Genomic DNA, 19515 nt, shown 5'->3' on the forward strand with positions numbered 1-19515 from the left:
GAAGTTTAATAATCAAAAATTTACACATTCGTTCAGAAGGAATTTTAGATGAAAATAAATAAATATACATATGCTCTCTGCTTGATAAACTGGATCGCAATAAAATTGATTACGACTTCAGTATGAGTTTATATTATTTATTCTACTATACGTAGAGTTAAACGGTTTTTTTAGGGTTAATTCCCACTGAAAGAACAGCAGCCGGCAGCGGCCGTAAGAGCACGTACAATGTAAGAGCGCGGCGCGGCGCCCGCGCTCAATCACTTGCATTTACGGCCGCTGCCGGCCGCTGCTTTTTCAGTGGGGATTGACCCTTATTGTTCTCGTCGAAACAAAATATATGGGTCGTATAATCAATAGGGTTAACCCCTAAAAATGCAGATAAATTTTCAGCCCCTAAAAAGAGCGAATGTTCTCGATTAGTTTTTTCGTTTGTTATTTTATGTAAAACGATATTTTTTCTGGTCGTGAACCAGTTTTAATTATCCTTTTTTAAAAGATAACCTTTCGTCAATTTGTTTAGCATAAATTAAGGAACATTTTTTATTTTGTTGGGAAAACGTAAAATTTTCCTGTGATCTGACAGGGCTAGTCCCTAATGAAGATGCGAAAATGTTGAAAATATAAAAATGAATTGAAAATTTCCAAGAAAAATCTTCGTTTCAAGGCGAAATGCGAAATATGAAGATGTACTTACTGATGATGATTTTACATCTTTATCTGGCATTTTTCAGGGTAGGCCTTTAGCTAATAGTGTAGATAATATCCTATGGCAGTCGCTCCTTGTAAAGCACTGGTACTCAGCTACATCCGGTTAGACTGGAAGCCCCCAACATAATTGGGAAAAAGGCTCGTAAGATGAAGATGATGTAGATAATATCCTACGAATAAAACTAACATTATAAACGCGAAATTTTTGTATGGATGTTTATTCCTCTTTTAAGCAAAAACTACTAGATGTATTTTATAGAAACTGTTCCGTTGTGGGAAACTTGTACGAAATAATCTGACGATGTTTATTTCTTTTGTCCAGGTGATAACCAAGGCGTGAAATTCCTCCGTCGCTTCAAGCAGCTTCTGAATCCGGCTCAAGTATTCGAGCTGAGCGGGGCGGGTCCTCGCTTAGGGCTCCGGCTGTTCAGGCACTTCGCCCCCCTCAGGGTGCTGGTGTGTTCGGGAGACGGCTCCGTTGGCTGGGTCCTCCAGGAAGTTGATAAGTTGGATATGCATGTGAGTTGTGGAATTTTCTAGAAGGAATAATGGTTTGCAAAATGTGATCTGAAAATTTTAAATAATTGGAACTGCGAGTGTGTGTTAATTTAATATACCTCTACAATTGTAATGATGAAGATACAAAAGGCATCAGTTTTGGTACGTTGGTTTTTACTTTTTACGCTATTATAACTCCATTTATTGGAAACAAAAGAACCCTTAATAAAGAGACTGATAAAAATGTACTATTAGGTATAATATTTTCAATAGTCGTAACGTATTTGGAAAAAACACTTTTTCCCCATAAATTCAACCTGATTTATTTTACGCTGACTAAACAGTAAACGCTAATCACAAACATTCAAAACTTGTTGCTTCTGGAATCTCTCACAGTACTCCTCCTCTGACTCGTAACATCCTTGCAGCGTCAAGTGCAGACTGCAGTACTACCCCTGGGGACTGGCAACGACCTGGCTCGAGTCCTCGGCTGGGGAGCCTCATGCGATGACGCAGCCAACCTGCAGGTCCTCATCGAGCGGTACGAGCGAGCGAGCACTAAGATGCTGGACAGGTACTCATAAGTCTACAGTAATTACTAGCTACCCGCTCCGGCTTCACACGGGAAAACAGTATTTCCCCACTAATTAATCACTGGTTAATCACTCTCAGCCTTACTTATAAAAATCAACTAATCATCTTCTAAGTATTGTTTTAACTAATTACTACTTAAAGCCTTAAGTAGTGATTAAATTATTTTGACCTATAAAGGTTGCTTAAGCATGCCTTAAGAAATGAACAGATAATGACATAAAAACATACTAATTTCTCAACACTACCTGAATGTTGGTAGCTTAAAAAAATATTTGTCATCAAAACGTTGTGTAATGGCAACAATGGCATCCGTAAAATATAAAATTAAAAAGTTGAGCTGTCAATAAACCGGAAATGAAAAATCAGCTGGTAAGAATCCAGCCATTTTGCTAATTAGCGGGTTAAACAAGGGTGTGAGGCTACTTAATTTGACAACTCATTTAAGACATTGCTAAGAAAATAATTTAGTTAAGCCACGTTTATACGTAAGTTTTTTTCTTAAACACCCCTTAAGTATAACTTATTATTTAATTGACGTTTATGAGTAAGACCGTTAGTCTATTAAAAAAACCGCATGAAAATCAGTTGCGTAGTTTTGAAGATTTAAGCGTACAACGGGACAGAAAAAGCGACTTTGTTTTATACTATGTAGTAATTACATTTAGGAAATTTTGAAGCATAGTGCCAAGATCGGGTCGCACATACAAAAAAAAACAAACCTCCAAGGCTGACATTTTTCTAGATGTCAGAGAATGTATTCCATATTATAATTTCCATATTTCCAACTCAAGATTCTATTAAAACCGAATCAAAAATATTCAGGTAAGTACTAAGGAAATATCAAGACCAAAAATTGGATGTCGAGTAGCTCTGTAATATTTAATGAGCCAATTTTTGAAACATCCTGGATTCTTGCCAAATTGGCTTTCCTAGAATATTGAATATTCAGGCCCTATGGAAACTTTCGAAGACATATGCCAATTTAATCAATGTTCTTTCTTTGCGTTTGTTGCAAACTTTTTGACGTTTCTGTTCAAGTTATTTCAGAGGCCAAATCCTGTTTTATTAATGTTCAAAAGTACATAGAAGTGGATTATGTAAATGAGGCTTCTGGTTCACGCAAGTTTCTTTACTGAAAAAAACTATGTTAAAAATACTATATTTAATTGCGAAGTGGTGCTCCGTTAGGCACAGTTTGCAGCTCTGAAGTTTTTCAGTATCAGTGTCTTCATATGGCTATATATTTGGTTTCTTAGTCAAGGACAATTAATATGTTCTGTCCTATAAAATAAATCTAGGTAAGTCTAAATCTAAATTGTTCTGTGTCCAGGTGGTCAATAATGACGTTTGAGCGCGCGCTCACAGCGCCGCCGCCGCCTCCCGTGCCGCCCGACTTACTGGAGGAAACCACGCTGCTGAGGAACTTGCAGGATATTATGCAGGTAAGGAGATCGTGCAAGTTGACGAAACACTCCTAAAAAGAAACTTTTCTTATGTCTCACAGACACAGATCATAAGATATTTTTACACAGATCATTTAATAATTATACATTGATTTGACTTGGCATTCAGCAAGCGTATACTCTCTTTGAAAATATTCAACAACACTCTCGCTGTTTGTATGAACCTACCAAAGCCTCATTCGCCTTTTATATGATCCTTAAGTAGTGTTTTGTATCACAACCGGCAACATCCTCCTTTTTAATGTAAAAAGGAGCTAAAAATCTACCTGAATGATCTACCTTTTTTCTCTCCATTCAACAAAACAGGCAGGAGAAATGAGCTGTGCAGCCAGCACTTCGCTCCGCGCGGGTTGCTCTCGCCTGGCCGCGGTGGGTGAGCGCACGGGCGGCGGCGCGGCGCGAGCGGCGCACCGCTTGCGTCGCGCTGTGTCGCTCTTATTGCACGCTAGGGCCCATCTCGCACATGACCATGCGAGATGCAAGTGAGTATTTGCTTTCTTACAGTATCGACCCTGTATCACACTAGTTGCTCTCGGTCCTGGGGTACGAAAGACAAAGGAGGGGACTCAACTTGGGAAGTGATTTTGTTTTGCAATGGAAAATAAGAGGCTGGTTCTAACCACCACAAAACTTTACCAGAAGAAGTGGGTTGTACCTAAAAAAATATACTCGTGTTCAGGTCTTGGGAGCCAGTGGAGACGACGAGCGACAGTGAACCTGAAGCACAACCAGTTGCCGAGAAAGGCAGCATCGAAAAGACTGAAAAGGTAATTCCCGTCGGACTTTCCGGTTTGACCGCATCTTATTATAGGGCACAAACCGAGTGGAGGCGGGCGCAGGTTCGAAATGTAGATGCTAGATGCGTTCACAGTGCGCACGCTGGCGTCTATATACTTTCCGTTTGTGCCCACTTCTTCTCAGGTACCTGATAATCGATAAAGAATGACACATTTAACAATTCTTTTATCTCCAGGAGCAACTGAACTGGGCAGTGCGTGGATGCGCGCTGGCGGGGCGCGCGGACAGCGTGCGACGCGCGCTGCGCTCGCTACTGCGCACACTCACGCAGATCTACCCACAGGTACCGAACTTACAACCCATAAACAAGATTTCGAACATCCTTGGCAGTCGTTACGGATAGTCATAAGCTAGTAAACCTGACACTAGTCAAACCTTGGGGTTGGGTATTGGATTGCCCGGGTAGCTGGATTGAGGAGGTCAGATAGGCAGTCGCTCCTTGTAAAACATTGGTACTCTGCCATGTGCGGTTAGACTGGAAGCCGACCCCAGCATAGTTGGGATAACTTGGAGATGATGTAAGAAGATATTTGTATACAAACAGAACTTGATAACACTTGAAACTGTTTTAGTAAAGCAATATTTAGTAGATTTACGTTATTAAAGTTAAGATAAATAATTAGAATTCTCCTACATAATTAGTAAGTTTCTTGAACATCTAAAAGTTTTCGGTACGCTACATTACATACAAGTAACGATACGTAAAATGCCAGCAAAATAACTTGGCTTACATGTTTTTATAAAACAAGATAATGTACTAACTTTTGTTCTTATCCTGACACGTTGAATCCCGATACATATCTTCTTATCTTTAAAAGAAAACTGGTACATAGTTCGATTCATGGCTCGGGTCCAAATTGAACCCGATATACATCTCTACCTTCGGAACGATAGAGAAACAAAATGAAGTGTCGTGTTGGTCCGCTTTTAAAGTTTCTAAAGTTATAAGGAATTGGGTTACCAAAACATGTGATTTCAGATTACTTGGCCTAGAATCAAAATTACATGACCCAGCTTAGTTTATTTATTGTGGACTAGCTGTTGCCCGCGACTTCGTCTGCGTGGGCAATTTGGAATTGTCAAAATACTACTTATGCCGTAGCGTAGGTGTATTCTTTTACATAACATTATAATTAGGATGACCACTTAGCAGCAGCACGGGTTGATCAATCAAGGTGGTGTCGACGATGTGTGACTATTTATCTAAACAAAAGAAGTAAAGTTTGTGACGTTGAGGAAATCTCTGGATCTAGTCAACCGATTTGGAAAATTATTACGTAATTCTCACATAAAACAAAGGTCTGACAAAGTTGTCATTTGTACATTTTCTGCAGCAGCTGCGACAAATCAGGAGCCAGAAAGTCTGTCAAACAGTTTTACTTACCATGGATAACGCGGTGTCTAGTTCACTGGGTTGAAGAGATCAGATAGGCACTCCAAGTAAACATTGGTACTCAAAAAGATTCGGTTTGACTGGAAGCCAACACCCACACAATTGAGGAATAGCTGGGTGGATGATGACTGAGTCATCAGGCAAGCGCATAGTTTCACTACTTGTATTTCGGGGATTTTGTGTGCACTCACTCACTATGTTATGTTGGAATTCCACCGAAATGTTTGCATTAGTTCACGATCAGGTAAAGTCGGTAAAGTATACGTCCGAGAGAGTAAGTCCAATTCGTGTGTTGGCACTTAAAGCCTGCAGTTCTTCCAAGATTTTCAAAATGTACGCTCGCAATTTGTCATTTCTTGGTGGAGCCAGCAGATCAGAAGAAACATAAGTGCTGTGTATACTGTGCGTCACTACTGCACAACGGTAAAATTTCGTCTTTATAAATAGCACAAACGTTCGCTCTCTTGCGGAGGACGTTTAAATACCATATTATGTGTCACACGTAGGTAAACAGGACAACAGTATATTATCATCGAACCGCTTTCAAAGATCTGATGAGCGAACAGAACAGAACTGACTTGATCGCCTCGAGCAAATCAGAGCTCTATGAAGTGATCATTCGCTTTGGTTCCTACTGTTATTGTGGTTTCTGAGTATAGTATATAGAAATGTATTCAATTAACCAACGATGAATATAATTCTTAGCCGGCCGACTCTTTTGACTTCTCGAAAATCATAACGTTGGTTTTTGTGCAATGCACAAACGGAAATTCGATACATTACACATTCGATATTCACACTTCTACAGAATTGATATTAAAAGGTTTGACAACGGGCTATAGTAGCGTAGTTAAACTAACTGAAACAATTTTAGTGATCCTTCAATAAAGTTAGAGAAGCGGGTGTGCATGATGAACATTAAGAGTTGGTAAATACGTGATGAAGATGACCTAATTCATTACTATTCTAATTTGTTCATGTACCACAAAACTCAAGTTAAGGTGGAGAAAAAGATTACCAAGCTCCCAAAGGCCTGGGCATTTGCAACTCGTTGCATGGCATCCTGGAAAGTTACGTAATTCTCAGCCATCAGTTTGAGCAGCGTGAGGGAGTGTCAGGCTTTGGCCCTAGTGGCCCTCACAGGGGTTAGCTGAATCCCCTTGAGGGGCGCGTGAAATAACGGGTCTCCCAGAAGCCGGAAGGTCGATGACCCACTCAAAACTAATCGCTCACGCCTACGGTGGCCGGGAGTCGTCTCTCGACATCCGGCTTTCGTGGTGTCTTACCGCAGTGGCTGGGATGAGAGTTGGAAATTTTCAGTCGCTCCGCCGCCTCATTCTTTGTCATCCCATTTCTTCTCTCTCCAGATCATGGTTTAAACCGGGGCCGGGTGCGATAGGTCGCACAGTCCGCACAGTGGTGACACCCGGGCGCCACCTCCATGAGATCAGAGTTGGGAATGTATGTTTGCAAAAACTAATAGAACATTTAGCGAAAACACGTTTGATAGTAATTCTGTCTTTGTAACTGAATAATATAAATGATATAAACGTAGCTATATAAAAGGTGTTTTTTTTAGACTCAGTCCGTGGGTCTGACTGTGACTGTTCGTAATTGTGAACGGTGTATTTGTGATATAATTCTTAGCTCGACGATTTGTGATCAGAAGTTGAAAGCAAGTATGTCTCTGGCCTGCGACGCGTAATTTGTACGTTTTCAGAACGAACGAACTCTTGTCTTCTGTTGACATCTTGTTGACGTATTGTGACAGGTAGTTATTCCCATTGATGTTAATTTTAGAAGTGACACAATGTTTTCGGTCGTATTTTGCCTACATTCTTCATTACTCAAAAAGTATATTAATAAGGACCTTCTATTTATATGTAAGTGAATTCAAAATAATGTAATATATTAAAACCAGGAACTTATTTTTAAGGATGTTTGAATATAAATTACAATGGTTTTTTTTATAATAATAAAATCTTAGACTCGCAATGCACTTTCAGTGTGATGCATGTTTGTTATTGGATGAAATGAATGGATATTCATGTTTATGAGAGGTATAGCTTATATTATGTCAGAACAACATATGTAGACTTTTTAAGAATGTGGGGAAGTTCATAATTTCTTCGGGACGTGGGTGCCGCTTCCCATGAGAACTACTGCCCGCACCGGGATAAAATATACCCTATGTTACTCGCAGATAATGTAGCTTTCTAATGGTGAAAGAATTATAAACATGTCCCTGATGATGCGCTGATATTTCTTATAGTGTTTTTATAGTAGCGAAATACACACGTTGTCATATAATTTTTTCTTGAAAGTAAGAACATACCATGACAAAGTGAAGTCTGTTTTCATTGATATTTTACCTACTACCAGTTTTATGGCACATCTGTTTCTGCATGATTTTCTTCATCTATAATTTTAGGATATCATTTCTTTAAATTCAGTTTTGTGCTCAAGTTACTTATAAAAGCGTTATTTTCTATGTAAAGATTGATAATAGGCCGATAAACTTACAAAGTTCAACATTCAAATATGTGTCATTATTGCACCCGCTGTTGCAGAAACGTTAACAGAAATTATCGTTCATTGCTCATCCCCCGTAGGTGATAGCGTGATAATATATATCCTATATGTTGAACCGGCTCCCAGGTAATATTCATGCAAAATTTGATTTAAATCTATGCAGTACTTTTCGAGTTCAGTGAGACCAAACATACAGACAAACAGACAAACAGACAAACAGACAAAAATTCTAAAAACTATATATTTCGGTTCAGAATCGATAATAGATCACCCCCCAAGTATTCTTTTTAAAAAATATTCAATGTACAGTTTTGACTTTCCTATAATTTTATTATATGTATAGATATTAATTAAATTGGTTACAGTACTAATTAAGATATTAGAGTTAACTTGTTGTTCGAAAGAGTTACCTACTGTGGCCCTTATTCACAAACCGTTCCAGAAGGAAAAAGTTATAATTTAGTCTGACACTCCCTAAACCAGGTGCCTTGATATCAACCATTCATTAAGCCTTTATGTTCTTAACAGGGTGTATCACAAGAAGGGGATTCTTGTGACACATGCGAGGGTGTCAGCACTGGGGGTCCGGCGGTGGAAGGGGCGGAGCTCCCCACTGCCACCAGCGCCCCCGACATGGCGGCGCTGCCGGTGCCCAAAGCTTTCGCTGACAGTCGACGCTCGTCAGCTGCCAGTGCTATTTCTGCTGCTTCCCTACATCCAGATAAGTAAGGACATACAGATTTTAATTTCATCTCAATCTTGATCCACATAAATGATCCTGTTATGACAACTTTGGCATTTTCTTTCGCAGCATTCCAGACGTAGATGAAGATATAGTTAAATTAATAAGTTCGAACCCACCGGAAAACTTCACCTTAGACGTGGATAACAAAGCAGAGCGCAGCAAGACAAGCTCCGCCTCGCCTCAGGACCGGCTCTCGCTGTCAAACCTCTCCTCCTGTGATACTAGCTCCTGCAAGAACCTCCTGAGGCCAGAACTAGAGCGCACATATAATAGTAGTAGTCTTACGATACCTAACCTAGTTGTCTCTGACGATAGCGATAAGAAATCGATATTACAGGGAGATACTTATGAATCGGACCAATTGACTATTATAGACACTGACAAACCGTATACTGATGATGAACACTTCGAAGTGAGTGCGAGAGCGACGCCGGCGAGTGGAGAGTGTACGCCGGACCGGCGGCTCTCGAGCGTAGACCTGGAGATCGAAGCGAGCAGTTCAGAGGGGTCCAACATTAGCGACGACTTTAGTTTAATATCGGAAATTATTGATGCTAAACCAGAAGACCTTGAAGAGGCAGGCGGCATTGGCATCGGACACATAGACTCTCCTGAAGTATCAGAAACCACTTATGTCAATTCTGAAACCTTACACGGAGAATCTATCATGGACGACATCAGTTCAATGCTTGGTCAAGAAGTGTTACTGGCAATGATGGGTAAGAATGGTGAAAACGAAACGTATACAGATGATACAACTCTTTTCACGTCCGATACAGTATCAGACATTGCAATGGACAGTCGGAACCCAAGCCTTGAGAAAAATAATGAAGCAAAACTGAAATACATGACTAAAATTAAGAAACCGAAGGAACCAGACGCAGAGAAGTTTGGTTTTGAAAACAGAGTATTCTACATCGAAAATGCAACGAAAGTAGAAGAGCAAATTAAGTATTGTAGTCTCGCGCACTTCGAAGAAGGCAACGATATAGCGAGGAAGTCTTTTAAGAAGCAGATGAGGAAAAGTCTAAAGAAACGCGTCGTTGAAGACGTGAGCTTAATACATTTGCTTCCAAAAACAAATGAAGAAACACTCAGTATGAAAGGAGCTGAAACACCTTTGACTCCTAACTATATGGAACCGCCAAGATTGATTTGTGATGATCAGATCAGTGTTCCAGAATTGGGAGCTTTTCCACAAGTGAGCGTTGTTGTGGAACCTCCGTCTCCATCACATAGCGAAGACAAGAAGAGTTTAAAGACTTGCCCCAGCCGTATGGCATCAGTACTGAGTGACATCTTCGACCAAGGTACTGATACGCTAAGCGTGAATTCTCCGGAGCCAAGTATAGGGAGCACAAGGAAAAGAAGACAGTCAGACAATCCGAGGCTCTTGGGACAAACGGACCCTGAATATGGGAAGTTCCTGAGTTGTTCTCCTGCTGCTACTAGGAGGATATCCTGCGGAAGTCTGTTCAAGCCAGGAGAACCAGATAAGTAAGTGATCAATATTTAAATCATGTATTCTAATAATTTAGTTCAATGGGGAACTTCTTTCCTGTCACGTTTTGTGTCCTAGATAAAAATATATATTCTACATTAAAATAAAACAACGATTGAACCCATATTTTACCGCCACAATACAAAAAGATATGCGCTGGTATTTTTCCGAACGAATTTGAATATTTTTAGAGACAGACAAGCGTTATTTTTGTTGTGTATTCAACTAAAAAATGTATGTAAAGCCGCGAGGCTTCTGCCGAAACTTTTAAAAGAGTACAATGTTTTCGTAACATTTCATGTATTTTCTTGAGCTCGCCTCGGGGAACAAGGCATTCATGATTTTTGCATACATTTATGTATTTATTTAGCTTCATTGTCTTCTAACTTAACCAAATATTTTTTCTGTTGCCGTCGTGTATTGGGAGTCTTGCATATTTGATGATAGCATTTGCATATTCTATTATAATGTGGCCGTAAATAATGTCTGCTACTCCATATTAAAATTCGAAAAGTATTTTTCCATACTTTGTACAACCTACTCCATTTATTTCTAGACTTTCAACATCAGTGTCGTCAATATGGGGAGAGGGTGGAGCTTCAGCTAGTCTTGGAACCAAAGAGAGTAATGAAACCACTAAGAAGCTGCCGATCATCAACCCCTTGGTACAGCTGCCAGCCTGGCCTCACGTGACTCAAGGGTTCATCAGCCAATGTCTTCTAGCCAACGCTGATGCCTTATGTGCAGCCGTCAGTCCACTCATGGACCCTGATGAAACTCTTCTAGAAGGTTTCTATGAAAGGGCTGTAATGAACAACTATTTTGGCATCGGGATTGACGCGAAGATCACTTTGGACTTCCATAATAAGAGGGAGGAACATCCAGAGAAGTGTCGCTCGAGGGCACGGAATTATATGTGGTATGGAGTGCTGGGGTCTAAGGAGTGGGTGAATAGGACATACAGGTAAGTTATTATTAACTTTTTTTATCATATCAAAATTAGTTTTTTACCAGTCTTTTTCTGAAAAATTCGAAATACTTCGGTACGTATTCCGCGCAGTAAGCAGGTTTACCGAAAGATAAACAGTCAAAAGCCATTGGAAATTAAACAAATAAGGTGCCATCTTATGTCCCTTCTTATGTATATTTCGCTGACTGTTTTGATAGCAAAGGAATATCAAACATAGAATATAATCACTTAATGTTTCATTTAATCAGTCATGTCCTTATAATGTTTTGCGTAACTTTATAACAATAGAATCCCTTTTTTCCAGGCATCTTGGTCAGCGTGTCCAGCTGGAATGTGACGGTCAAAGGATTCCCTTACCGGAGCTACAAGGCATAGTCGTGCTGAACATACCCTCGTTCATGGGAGGCACCAACTTCTGGGGAGGAACCAGAGCTGATGACATCTTCCTTGCACCTTCTTTTGACGATCGGATACTTGAGGTCAGTAGCAAAGTCACAATTTTCTTGTTACATTTTCTCGGTTTCAATTTCAAGACATGTTGATATTAAAATATGACTTATTGATGAACAATCAATTGTGACTATATTAGTCGGTTTAATGGCGCAAGCCTCATATACATTTTGAGCAGGTATCTCATGTCGCTTATTTATTTACCTTAAGTACCACCGCAGCGTGTCTATGTGTCATAGAAGCTGCTAATGAAACCGCCATGTCATCTTAAATTACATTTCACATTCCCAATTAGATACTACATTATATGACGTGCTCATAAATTAATTCACTCCGAAGCTTCCTCAAAGGAGCTCGGAAAATCCAGTTGAGTCTCTCACGCTTCGTAATCAGCCTGTCTAAACATCGCATCATATCTGTATTATAAGGGTATATGATATTACCGCATCCAGACATAACATGTCATAGATAATATCGGAATAAATCTTAGGAGCTTTCGTCTCGGTTCGGTTCGAAACCTCAAGTCAAAGCCCTGTTTTAAGGGCTTATGATTTTCATGTGCAATTTATAAAGGTATTAAAGAATATAAGATTACTCTTGTGTATTAGGGAATAAGACTAGTAGGAAGCAGAAACCCACTTCACACTACTTCTTCAAAATCAACAGCACAAATACCGAACGACCAACTTTTCCCCACAGGTGGTAGCAGTCTTTGGCTCCGCACAAATGGCGGCCTCCCGTCTCATCAACTTACAAAAGCATCGGATAGCCCAATGCCGTGCAGTTCAGATCAACATTCTTGGCGAAGAGTGCGTGCCAGTCCAAGTCGATGGCGAGGCCTGGCTCCAACCGCCAGGGTGTGTCAGGATCATACATAAGAACAGAGCGCAGATGCTCTGCCGGTCCAGAGCGCTTGAAACTAGTCTTAGGTTAGTGAAGTTTAGGTTAGTGTTGACCGTTTATATTTTTGATATAAAGTAGTTGAAGGTAGTGAGTATTTTTCAAACATTAGTAATTTTAAATTGCAAGCTTTATTGCTTAATTACCTTCACGCACATCAAGCTGCTCCAGTCTATTTATTCTCCCAATCAATATTGAACCTTATGCTCCAGAGATAAGGTTGAAAATCCATTAAAGAAATTGACAGATAGGAGTAGCTTTACGTGCTGGCGTCTGTACAATTTTGGCTTCGCAGATTGATGTTGAATATTTTAACGCTCTAAATTCAATATGGTTGTTGTTTGAAGCTTACTTATTTGAAGTTGAGAAGACGTTACTAACTAACAATGTGTATAGAACATGGGACGAGAAGCAGCAACTGAAAGCGCATGCGTTGGCTGGGTCCGGCGCGGGCGGCCCCAGCAGTCCGCGAGTGGCGCTGTCGCCTACGGAGAGCGCTCAACTGCTGGCTTTGTTGGACGATGTTAATACGCTTGTTAAACATGTGAGTAGTCTATGAAGTAGTGATTCAATAGATAACACAACATAGTTACAACACGACACTTCTGGATCGGAGGACTTGAGAGGACCAAAGATACAGTTCACGCCAACTAACTTTGGAATTCTGAAATCAGCCCTTCGCATTCCTTGCGCATTTGTTCATATAATTGAAGAGAAGCTGTGCTTGTCCGAAAGTGGCTACTATTGACTTCACAATGTCAAAGAAAAATGTTAACATAATACTACTGCGCATGCATGAGGCATTAAATGGCTAACTTCAGCATTGCAAAATCACCTATTTGGGAAGAACTGCATACCTTTGGAAGACTAAACTGGTCGTTTGATTCATATTTTTGAATTTCAATAATTTATTTTTAAATTCTCTTATTTTTTACCTTTAACTAAATAACTGTTCACCCAGGTAAAACTATCATGCATAAGCGAAACGTCAGCGTGCGGCGGGGTATCACACGGCGTGGCTTTAGCGCGCCGCGTGTCTGCGCACGCAGATGCGCTGCAAGACGCAGACGGCAAGCTACTGCCTGCTCCTCAACTACGGAGACTGCTGGCTACTCTGGTAATTACATCTACCATCTACCTAGCCTTGCATAAACGTCAGCGTGCGGCGGGGTATCACACGGCGTGACCCTCGCGCGCCGCGTGTCTGCGCACGCGGACGCGCTGCAAGACGCGGACGGCAAGCTGCTGCCTGCTCCTCAACTACGAAGGCTGCTGGCTACACTGGTAAAAGCTTAACGTGTGCTATTAGTTATGGATGACGAGTCGTAATTACCATCATCAATTGTCTAGCCATTGCCCACACTATGTTGGGGTCTGCGACCGGTCCTAACCCAGATGTATCTGATGAAACGAACATACAGTGTTTACATGAAGCGACTGCTTATCTGAATCAAACTACTTAGGCAATCCTTTTCTAGTAGGACTGGCTGTCAGGCTTTCTTAGGAGTTACCGCGGCCCTGGAAAGAAAGGGCCCAAGAAGGAACATGGTGGGTTTTACTCAAAAAGAGTCTGACTCTCTCTTACCACCATCATACCTACCTATGATATTCCAGGTTGTCCTCAGTCATCACATCATGGCAATTTAATAAATCTACTATTTCTACATAATATCAATTCATTCCCATCTAGGTGGAAAGTTGTCACGAGCTAGTAGAGAGTGGCGGTATAACCGGGGCAGGCGCAGGCGCCGCCGCGTCGCTGCGCGCGCATCTCGCTCGCGCCACGCTGCATGACGGATACGCGTTCCTGCATACTGACGAGGTAAATAAAGGCATTGTTTATGCATGAAATATATAATATGAATCAATTGAAGAATCATTACAGAACTGAGAGTTAGTGAAGGCTTGAGAAACTCTTTTGAGTGAAAACGTGACCATATGACACGTCTTGGACGCCATTTTAACGGCCTTTTTAATCCCTATGATCCATAAATCAATTTTTCAGGCTCATTGGCTTCGGAAAAGAACTTTTAGAGTCATAATTTAGTCACACATATTTACATGAATTGGCATTAAGTTATTTACTTTGCTATAAAAATTGTTATTTTGCCGTATTAACTAACGGTGCTTTATTTCACACCCATATCCCCAGTGTTCGCCCGTTAGAATCCCTAAGCCGTATCGTAGACTATCATTAGATGGAATCCGACTTTACTCGTATTTTTAGTTCATAAATATACGCGGTGTTGGGCAAAAATCAATTTAAGCAAAGGCTCTAAAAATTTATGAATACGACGCCCAAATAAAATTTCTTTATTTTTTCTATAACCCAACTATAAAAACATCCCTAGGTCTCATAGGACAGCGCATGCCATCCAAAAACCAACCAACACAAAACCTAGCATACACACTTCGTAACTGTAACCCCAGTCATTTCATTAGTCCCTTTCACCTGGTCCTTAGGTCCAAAAGAAGGGCAGTCGCTGGCTGAGGGGACGACGAAGCGTTTCCGAAGGACCTACGCCTAGTTACACAGCCGCGCAAGTCCGATGCTGGGGAGTCAAGGAAGTTCAGAGCTGGCTGGAGTCGCTCCAACTGAGCGAGTACGCTGACGCATTTGCGAAGCATGACGTCACTGGCAGGGAGCTCCTGTCTCTAGCCAGGAGGGATCTAAAAGACCTTGGAGTGACGAAGGTAGGCCACGTCAAGAGGATTCTCCAGGCCGTCAAGGAACTCCAGTGACGACGGCGAGGCCGCTCCGAAGGGGATGGCCTTGCTTAACTGACAAATTGAATCTGATTTTTCTTCCATATAAAAACTTTTTTTAAATCTAGTTATAGATTCTTATTCTAAATAGCTCTATGAGAAATATAAACTTAAACAAAAATCAAATAAATGAAATATATTTTCGTCTATACGTAGTTAAATAATCTATAATAATAAAAGTATAAAATAATATTTAAAATATGTATTAACGTCCCAAAAATATATTATATTTGAACCCAATTAGATATAGTATAGGATTGAAATGGTGGCTTTCTAAAATGAAAGAAAAATCAGAAGATCGATTTTATAGGTGGAGCTTCACCCCTTTTGATATGACAGCGTGAATCGAGAGATCAGTGATCTCGGAACTCTCGAATAGACGCAGTAATTAACTCGATAACACTCGATACGCGATCGCAATCGAGTTGTTTGCGATGCATATGGCAGCTTTTCAGCTGAACGGAATACTGTTAGTCAAACTTATGTTGCTCGAAATAAAATAACTATGTTTACGATGAGTGAATTGTCGCAAAGCAGCAACCTTATTTGGGAAATTCCAAGATAATTTATTTATAGAATGTTGCCAATGCATAATATAAATGGAGTGAAATAACTATCAAAATAATTTAAAATCAATGTTGTCAATTATATTGACACTGGCTATGACCACGATCAAGTGACAAGAAACACGAAAAGAGCTCAAAAAATAAACATTCTAAATAGTACCTACCTAACTACATAGGTAGTTCTTTATAAAATAGCCTCTGCATTTAAAAACGCACAAATAACAATATAAAATGAAACAATTCACTTCCCCTTCAATGTCACTTGATTGCGGACTTTGATTATAAACAAAAATTGAAAAATGTGCCATAATAATGCTAAAACTATATTCATAGACGCAAGCAGAAATGACACTGATTTGACGAATATTGAATTTTAAGATGTATTTCCTTTGCTAAGCTTCTATCATCGAATATCTTCTACCTCTGTTGCTTAAGGGACGGTTCATATCTGACGGAAAATACGTCAAGCGTATCGCAAATGTACAGTCAACTTCAGGTCAGTGGTCATAATTTTATAGGAAAATCGTACTCATTACTATTGAGTTAAGGTGCATGACAGTTACCACTAATGTGCAGTTTACTGTACGTATCATCATTTGAGTGTAAGCGGTCAAATTTCCTTCTATACATTTTTCTGTTCTGATATGAACCCTTCCTTATCCTTTCCTATTTGTGACTATTCTACTAACCACTTCAGTTGTGACGAAAGTCATCGAAAAAAATATTTTCTAAATCGTTTTGATGTTCGCAAAAATGCCGAACTCTGACGAATTGACTATTGTATTGTAAAATATATATTTATTACTATTGATATATATTTAAATTAAATAATGGAAAATCGTACTTTTAACTGGATCAATGTTATTGATGCATACTTTCGTCATACCGTATATTATGGTAATGACAATGAATAAATTCGTTTTTAAATTAGGCAAGGATAAGTACGGAAAATGAAGGAAAAAATGTTGAAATGGACGTTAACTACGCCAAAAAAATATTTATACCGTAATTCATAGTTTTTTTTTAACAACTTTACCGACATAAAAAAAGAGTGGATATGAATTGGGAACAGAAAGCGCGAATTTATTAGCGAAACGTCACTATATTTACGAATTATCCGATTTTAAAGTTTTCCTGACAAAATAATTTTCTAAAAAAACGAACGATTGAAAAAAAATACATAATTTCGTCCCATATTTAAAGGTCCCTTAAAATAGTTGTACCTCTAAAAGCTGCCAAAATTGCCTTCCAAAATGTGAAAGATTTTTCTTAAATTGTTGTTGAAGATTGTTTACTTACGGTATTTTATTGAAAACAACGAATTATTGCATTGTTTGGCTATATACTTTACCCGTGTTTTTCGGGAAAAGACTGCTAGATATCACTGTCGAATAAATTTTAATATCTCTTTGGCAATGGCATATAGTTCGTGATGTCCTGAATATTTAGCACCACCCTTTTTTTTATAAACTCTTTGGAGGTTAAATTACTGGCTGCTTATATTAAGGAAAAAAAAATCTGTTTTCCTATTTTAAAGTATGAAAACTTTTTTATACTCCGGAATTTGCAAAGCGAACCTCAAGTAATGTCATCGATATATAAAATTATTTTTTGTTCTCTTATTGGCAGCCAGTATACTGTAAAGTTAAAATAAAGTTATAAACAGTACTATATAAATCAGTCAATATTTACCATAGATTTAATGAAAGTAATGGAAAACTGTAAAACATAGTAATACCTCGTACATAAGCGGACTTGCAGCAGTAGACAGATTTTTTGGCAGAATATATATTTCTTAGAACAGATATTATATAATACAGGTATTCATTGATAACCACAACAATTGCAATAATTCACAGTGAATTAAAATAATAATTTTCATTGTTATTTTTCCACTGCAAGTCCAATTTTTCAGCATTTATCCAGCACCAAATAAATACCCGTATATGCACAAATAGTAAGTGTTCGCGTAGCAGTTAGCAGTTAAAGATATAGCATAGAATAATTTTATCGGTACGCCATATAAGTACATGCCTTGAAAACAATGTATACCAAATAATATTCAGAAGTAAAGTACATCGCTCATAGACAATTTTAGTATTTATTTCACAGATAGGAATGAAGCTTCCTCTTAGTACAACTTGTAGCAATAAAACGGATTAAACCAGATATATCATAGAGACGTTCTATTTCGAGGATTAGACAGTTTATTGTATAGTGTATTGTGACGTCACTTTACGTGGCTGTATGTAGGTAGGTGCGTAGACTACGGGGTGGCCCAGTCGGTCACCGGCGACCGAGTAGTACGGTCGTCAATGTAGGTGTCTTATTCTTAATTCAATATTCTAAATAATACGAAGCAATCTCATCACGTCTGTGTCAACTATGGCAGACAACCTAACTTTGTAACTGTTATAAGACTATCTATAAAATGTGATCTCTTATAATTTTATTTGTATCTCTTAGATAAATGCTACGATCGCGTGGGATGAATAAGAATGCCATTTTAATTTAATTGACAACAACAGGTGTTTTTGGTGTACAAATAAATAATAGGCCGTTTATTCTGATCATTGTCGACTTGATCGTGAAAAATAATTCTAATAAAATCTCTTTTCCGTCTCATTTAATTTTATGTGAATAATGAGGCCTAAAATTATTCGAACTTTTTGATTATTTGTCGCACGCGATCGCCTCTCCTTATATGATCTGCCTTATAAATGTTTTTTATATAATGTATCTCTACAGAGTACCCAGTCTATGTACTAGTGTATATGAAGTACGTCGTCTATACTTGTATTTATAATGAATATTTATAATAGTTTTGTAAACTCGGACTTAATACTAAACTAGTTAATATTTCCGCCGTAAACTAAACGGATCGTTTATTGCCTTAGATGATTTAGGATTATTCGAAATAATATTCATACATAACTATAATATGACGATTTTTAAGGCATGTTTATGGGTAAAATTCACATTATTTCCTAAAAGGTTTCAACTATTGCATGTCTCGAAACATGTCTTAAAAATGCATCCCTGTATTCTATTATACATAATAATTAATTATTCAAAAATATAGATATTATTATACAATATTGTTGTACCTATCAATTATTTCTTCTACATGATATGTTCACAATATTTTCTTCAATGAAATCCCAAATCTTAATTGTTCTGTAAATTTAAAAAAATACGAATAAATTCACGAAATGATAGTTATTCGAAGTTATTAGAAAACGTATTGTATTTGAGAATAAATTAATCGTTGTACTTTCATTATCTGTAAGTGTTTTTTATATTTCAAATAAATTTAATGTGGAGTTTTACATCTGGTGTGCGAATTGATGTTTGATGATATTTCGTTTTTACATTACATATTTCAATTGCTGTGAATTTTTAATATAGTTGGTATGTTTCAGTGTTTAAAGTTTTTTCTGTCGTGGCGTTTTCTGGGGACAAAGGACCACAATATCTGTAACATTTGCCTGTGCAATTGCTCAGTGCTCTATTTTCAAACTTGTTTCTTACGTTACCAGAAAACGGCAAAGAGTTAAATTCTAAAGGTTTTCCTTATAAATGTAATCATATCAATATGTTTAAGTCAGTTTTAATAATGCTGTCTTTA

The 19515-nt window shown here is 38.6% G+C and overlaps 1 protein-coding gene across 3 annotated transcripts in view; it reads left to right on the forward strand.

The window, feature by feature from the left end:
• The window catches only part of LOC110376588 (diacylglycerol kinase eta), a 161553-nt gene extending 143887 nt beyond the window's left edge, over positions 1-17666 (forward strand). For 2 of the 3 annotated variants that reach the window (XM_064034547.1, XM_064034548.1), the window contains exons 5-19: positions 1034-1230; positions 1638-1783; positions 3134-3245; positions 3573-3748; positions 3946-4033; positions 4240-4347; positions 8518-8714; positions 8801-10231; positions 10792-11199; positions 11510-11684; positions 12355-12599; positions 12952-13099; positions 13517-13672; positions 14246-14377; positions 15019-17666. In XM_064034547.1, the coding sequence (XP_063890617.1) occupies positions 1034-1230; positions 1638-1783; positions 3134-3245; positions 3573-3748; positions 3946-4033; positions 4240-4347; positions 8518-8714; positions 8801-10231; positions 10792-11199; positions 11510-11684; positions 12355-12599; positions 12952-13099; positions 13517-13672; positions 14246-14377; positions 15019-15297 (3998 nt within the window). In that variant the 3' untranslated portion in view covers positions 15298-17666. The remainder of the gene's footprint in view (positions 1-1033; positions 1231-1637; positions 1784-3133; positions 3246-3572; positions 3749-3945; positions 4034-4239; positions 4348-8517; positions 8715-8800; positions 10232-10791; positions 11200-11509; positions 11685-12354; positions 12600-12951; positions 13100-13516; positions 13673-14245; positions 14378-15018) is intronic. The other variant, XM_064034546.1, reaches the window with a different exon arrangement.
• Positions 17667-19515: the final 1849 nt, after the last annotated feature.

Source organism: Helicoverpa armigera, chromosome 5, assembly GCF_030705265.1.
Source record: "Helicoverpa armigera isolate CAAS_96S chromosome 5, ASM3070526v1, whole genome shotgun sequence".
In the NCBI taxonomy this organism is placed as follows: Eukaryota; Metazoa; Arthropoda; class Insecta; order Lepidoptera; family Noctuidae; genus Helicoverpa; species Helicoverpa armigera.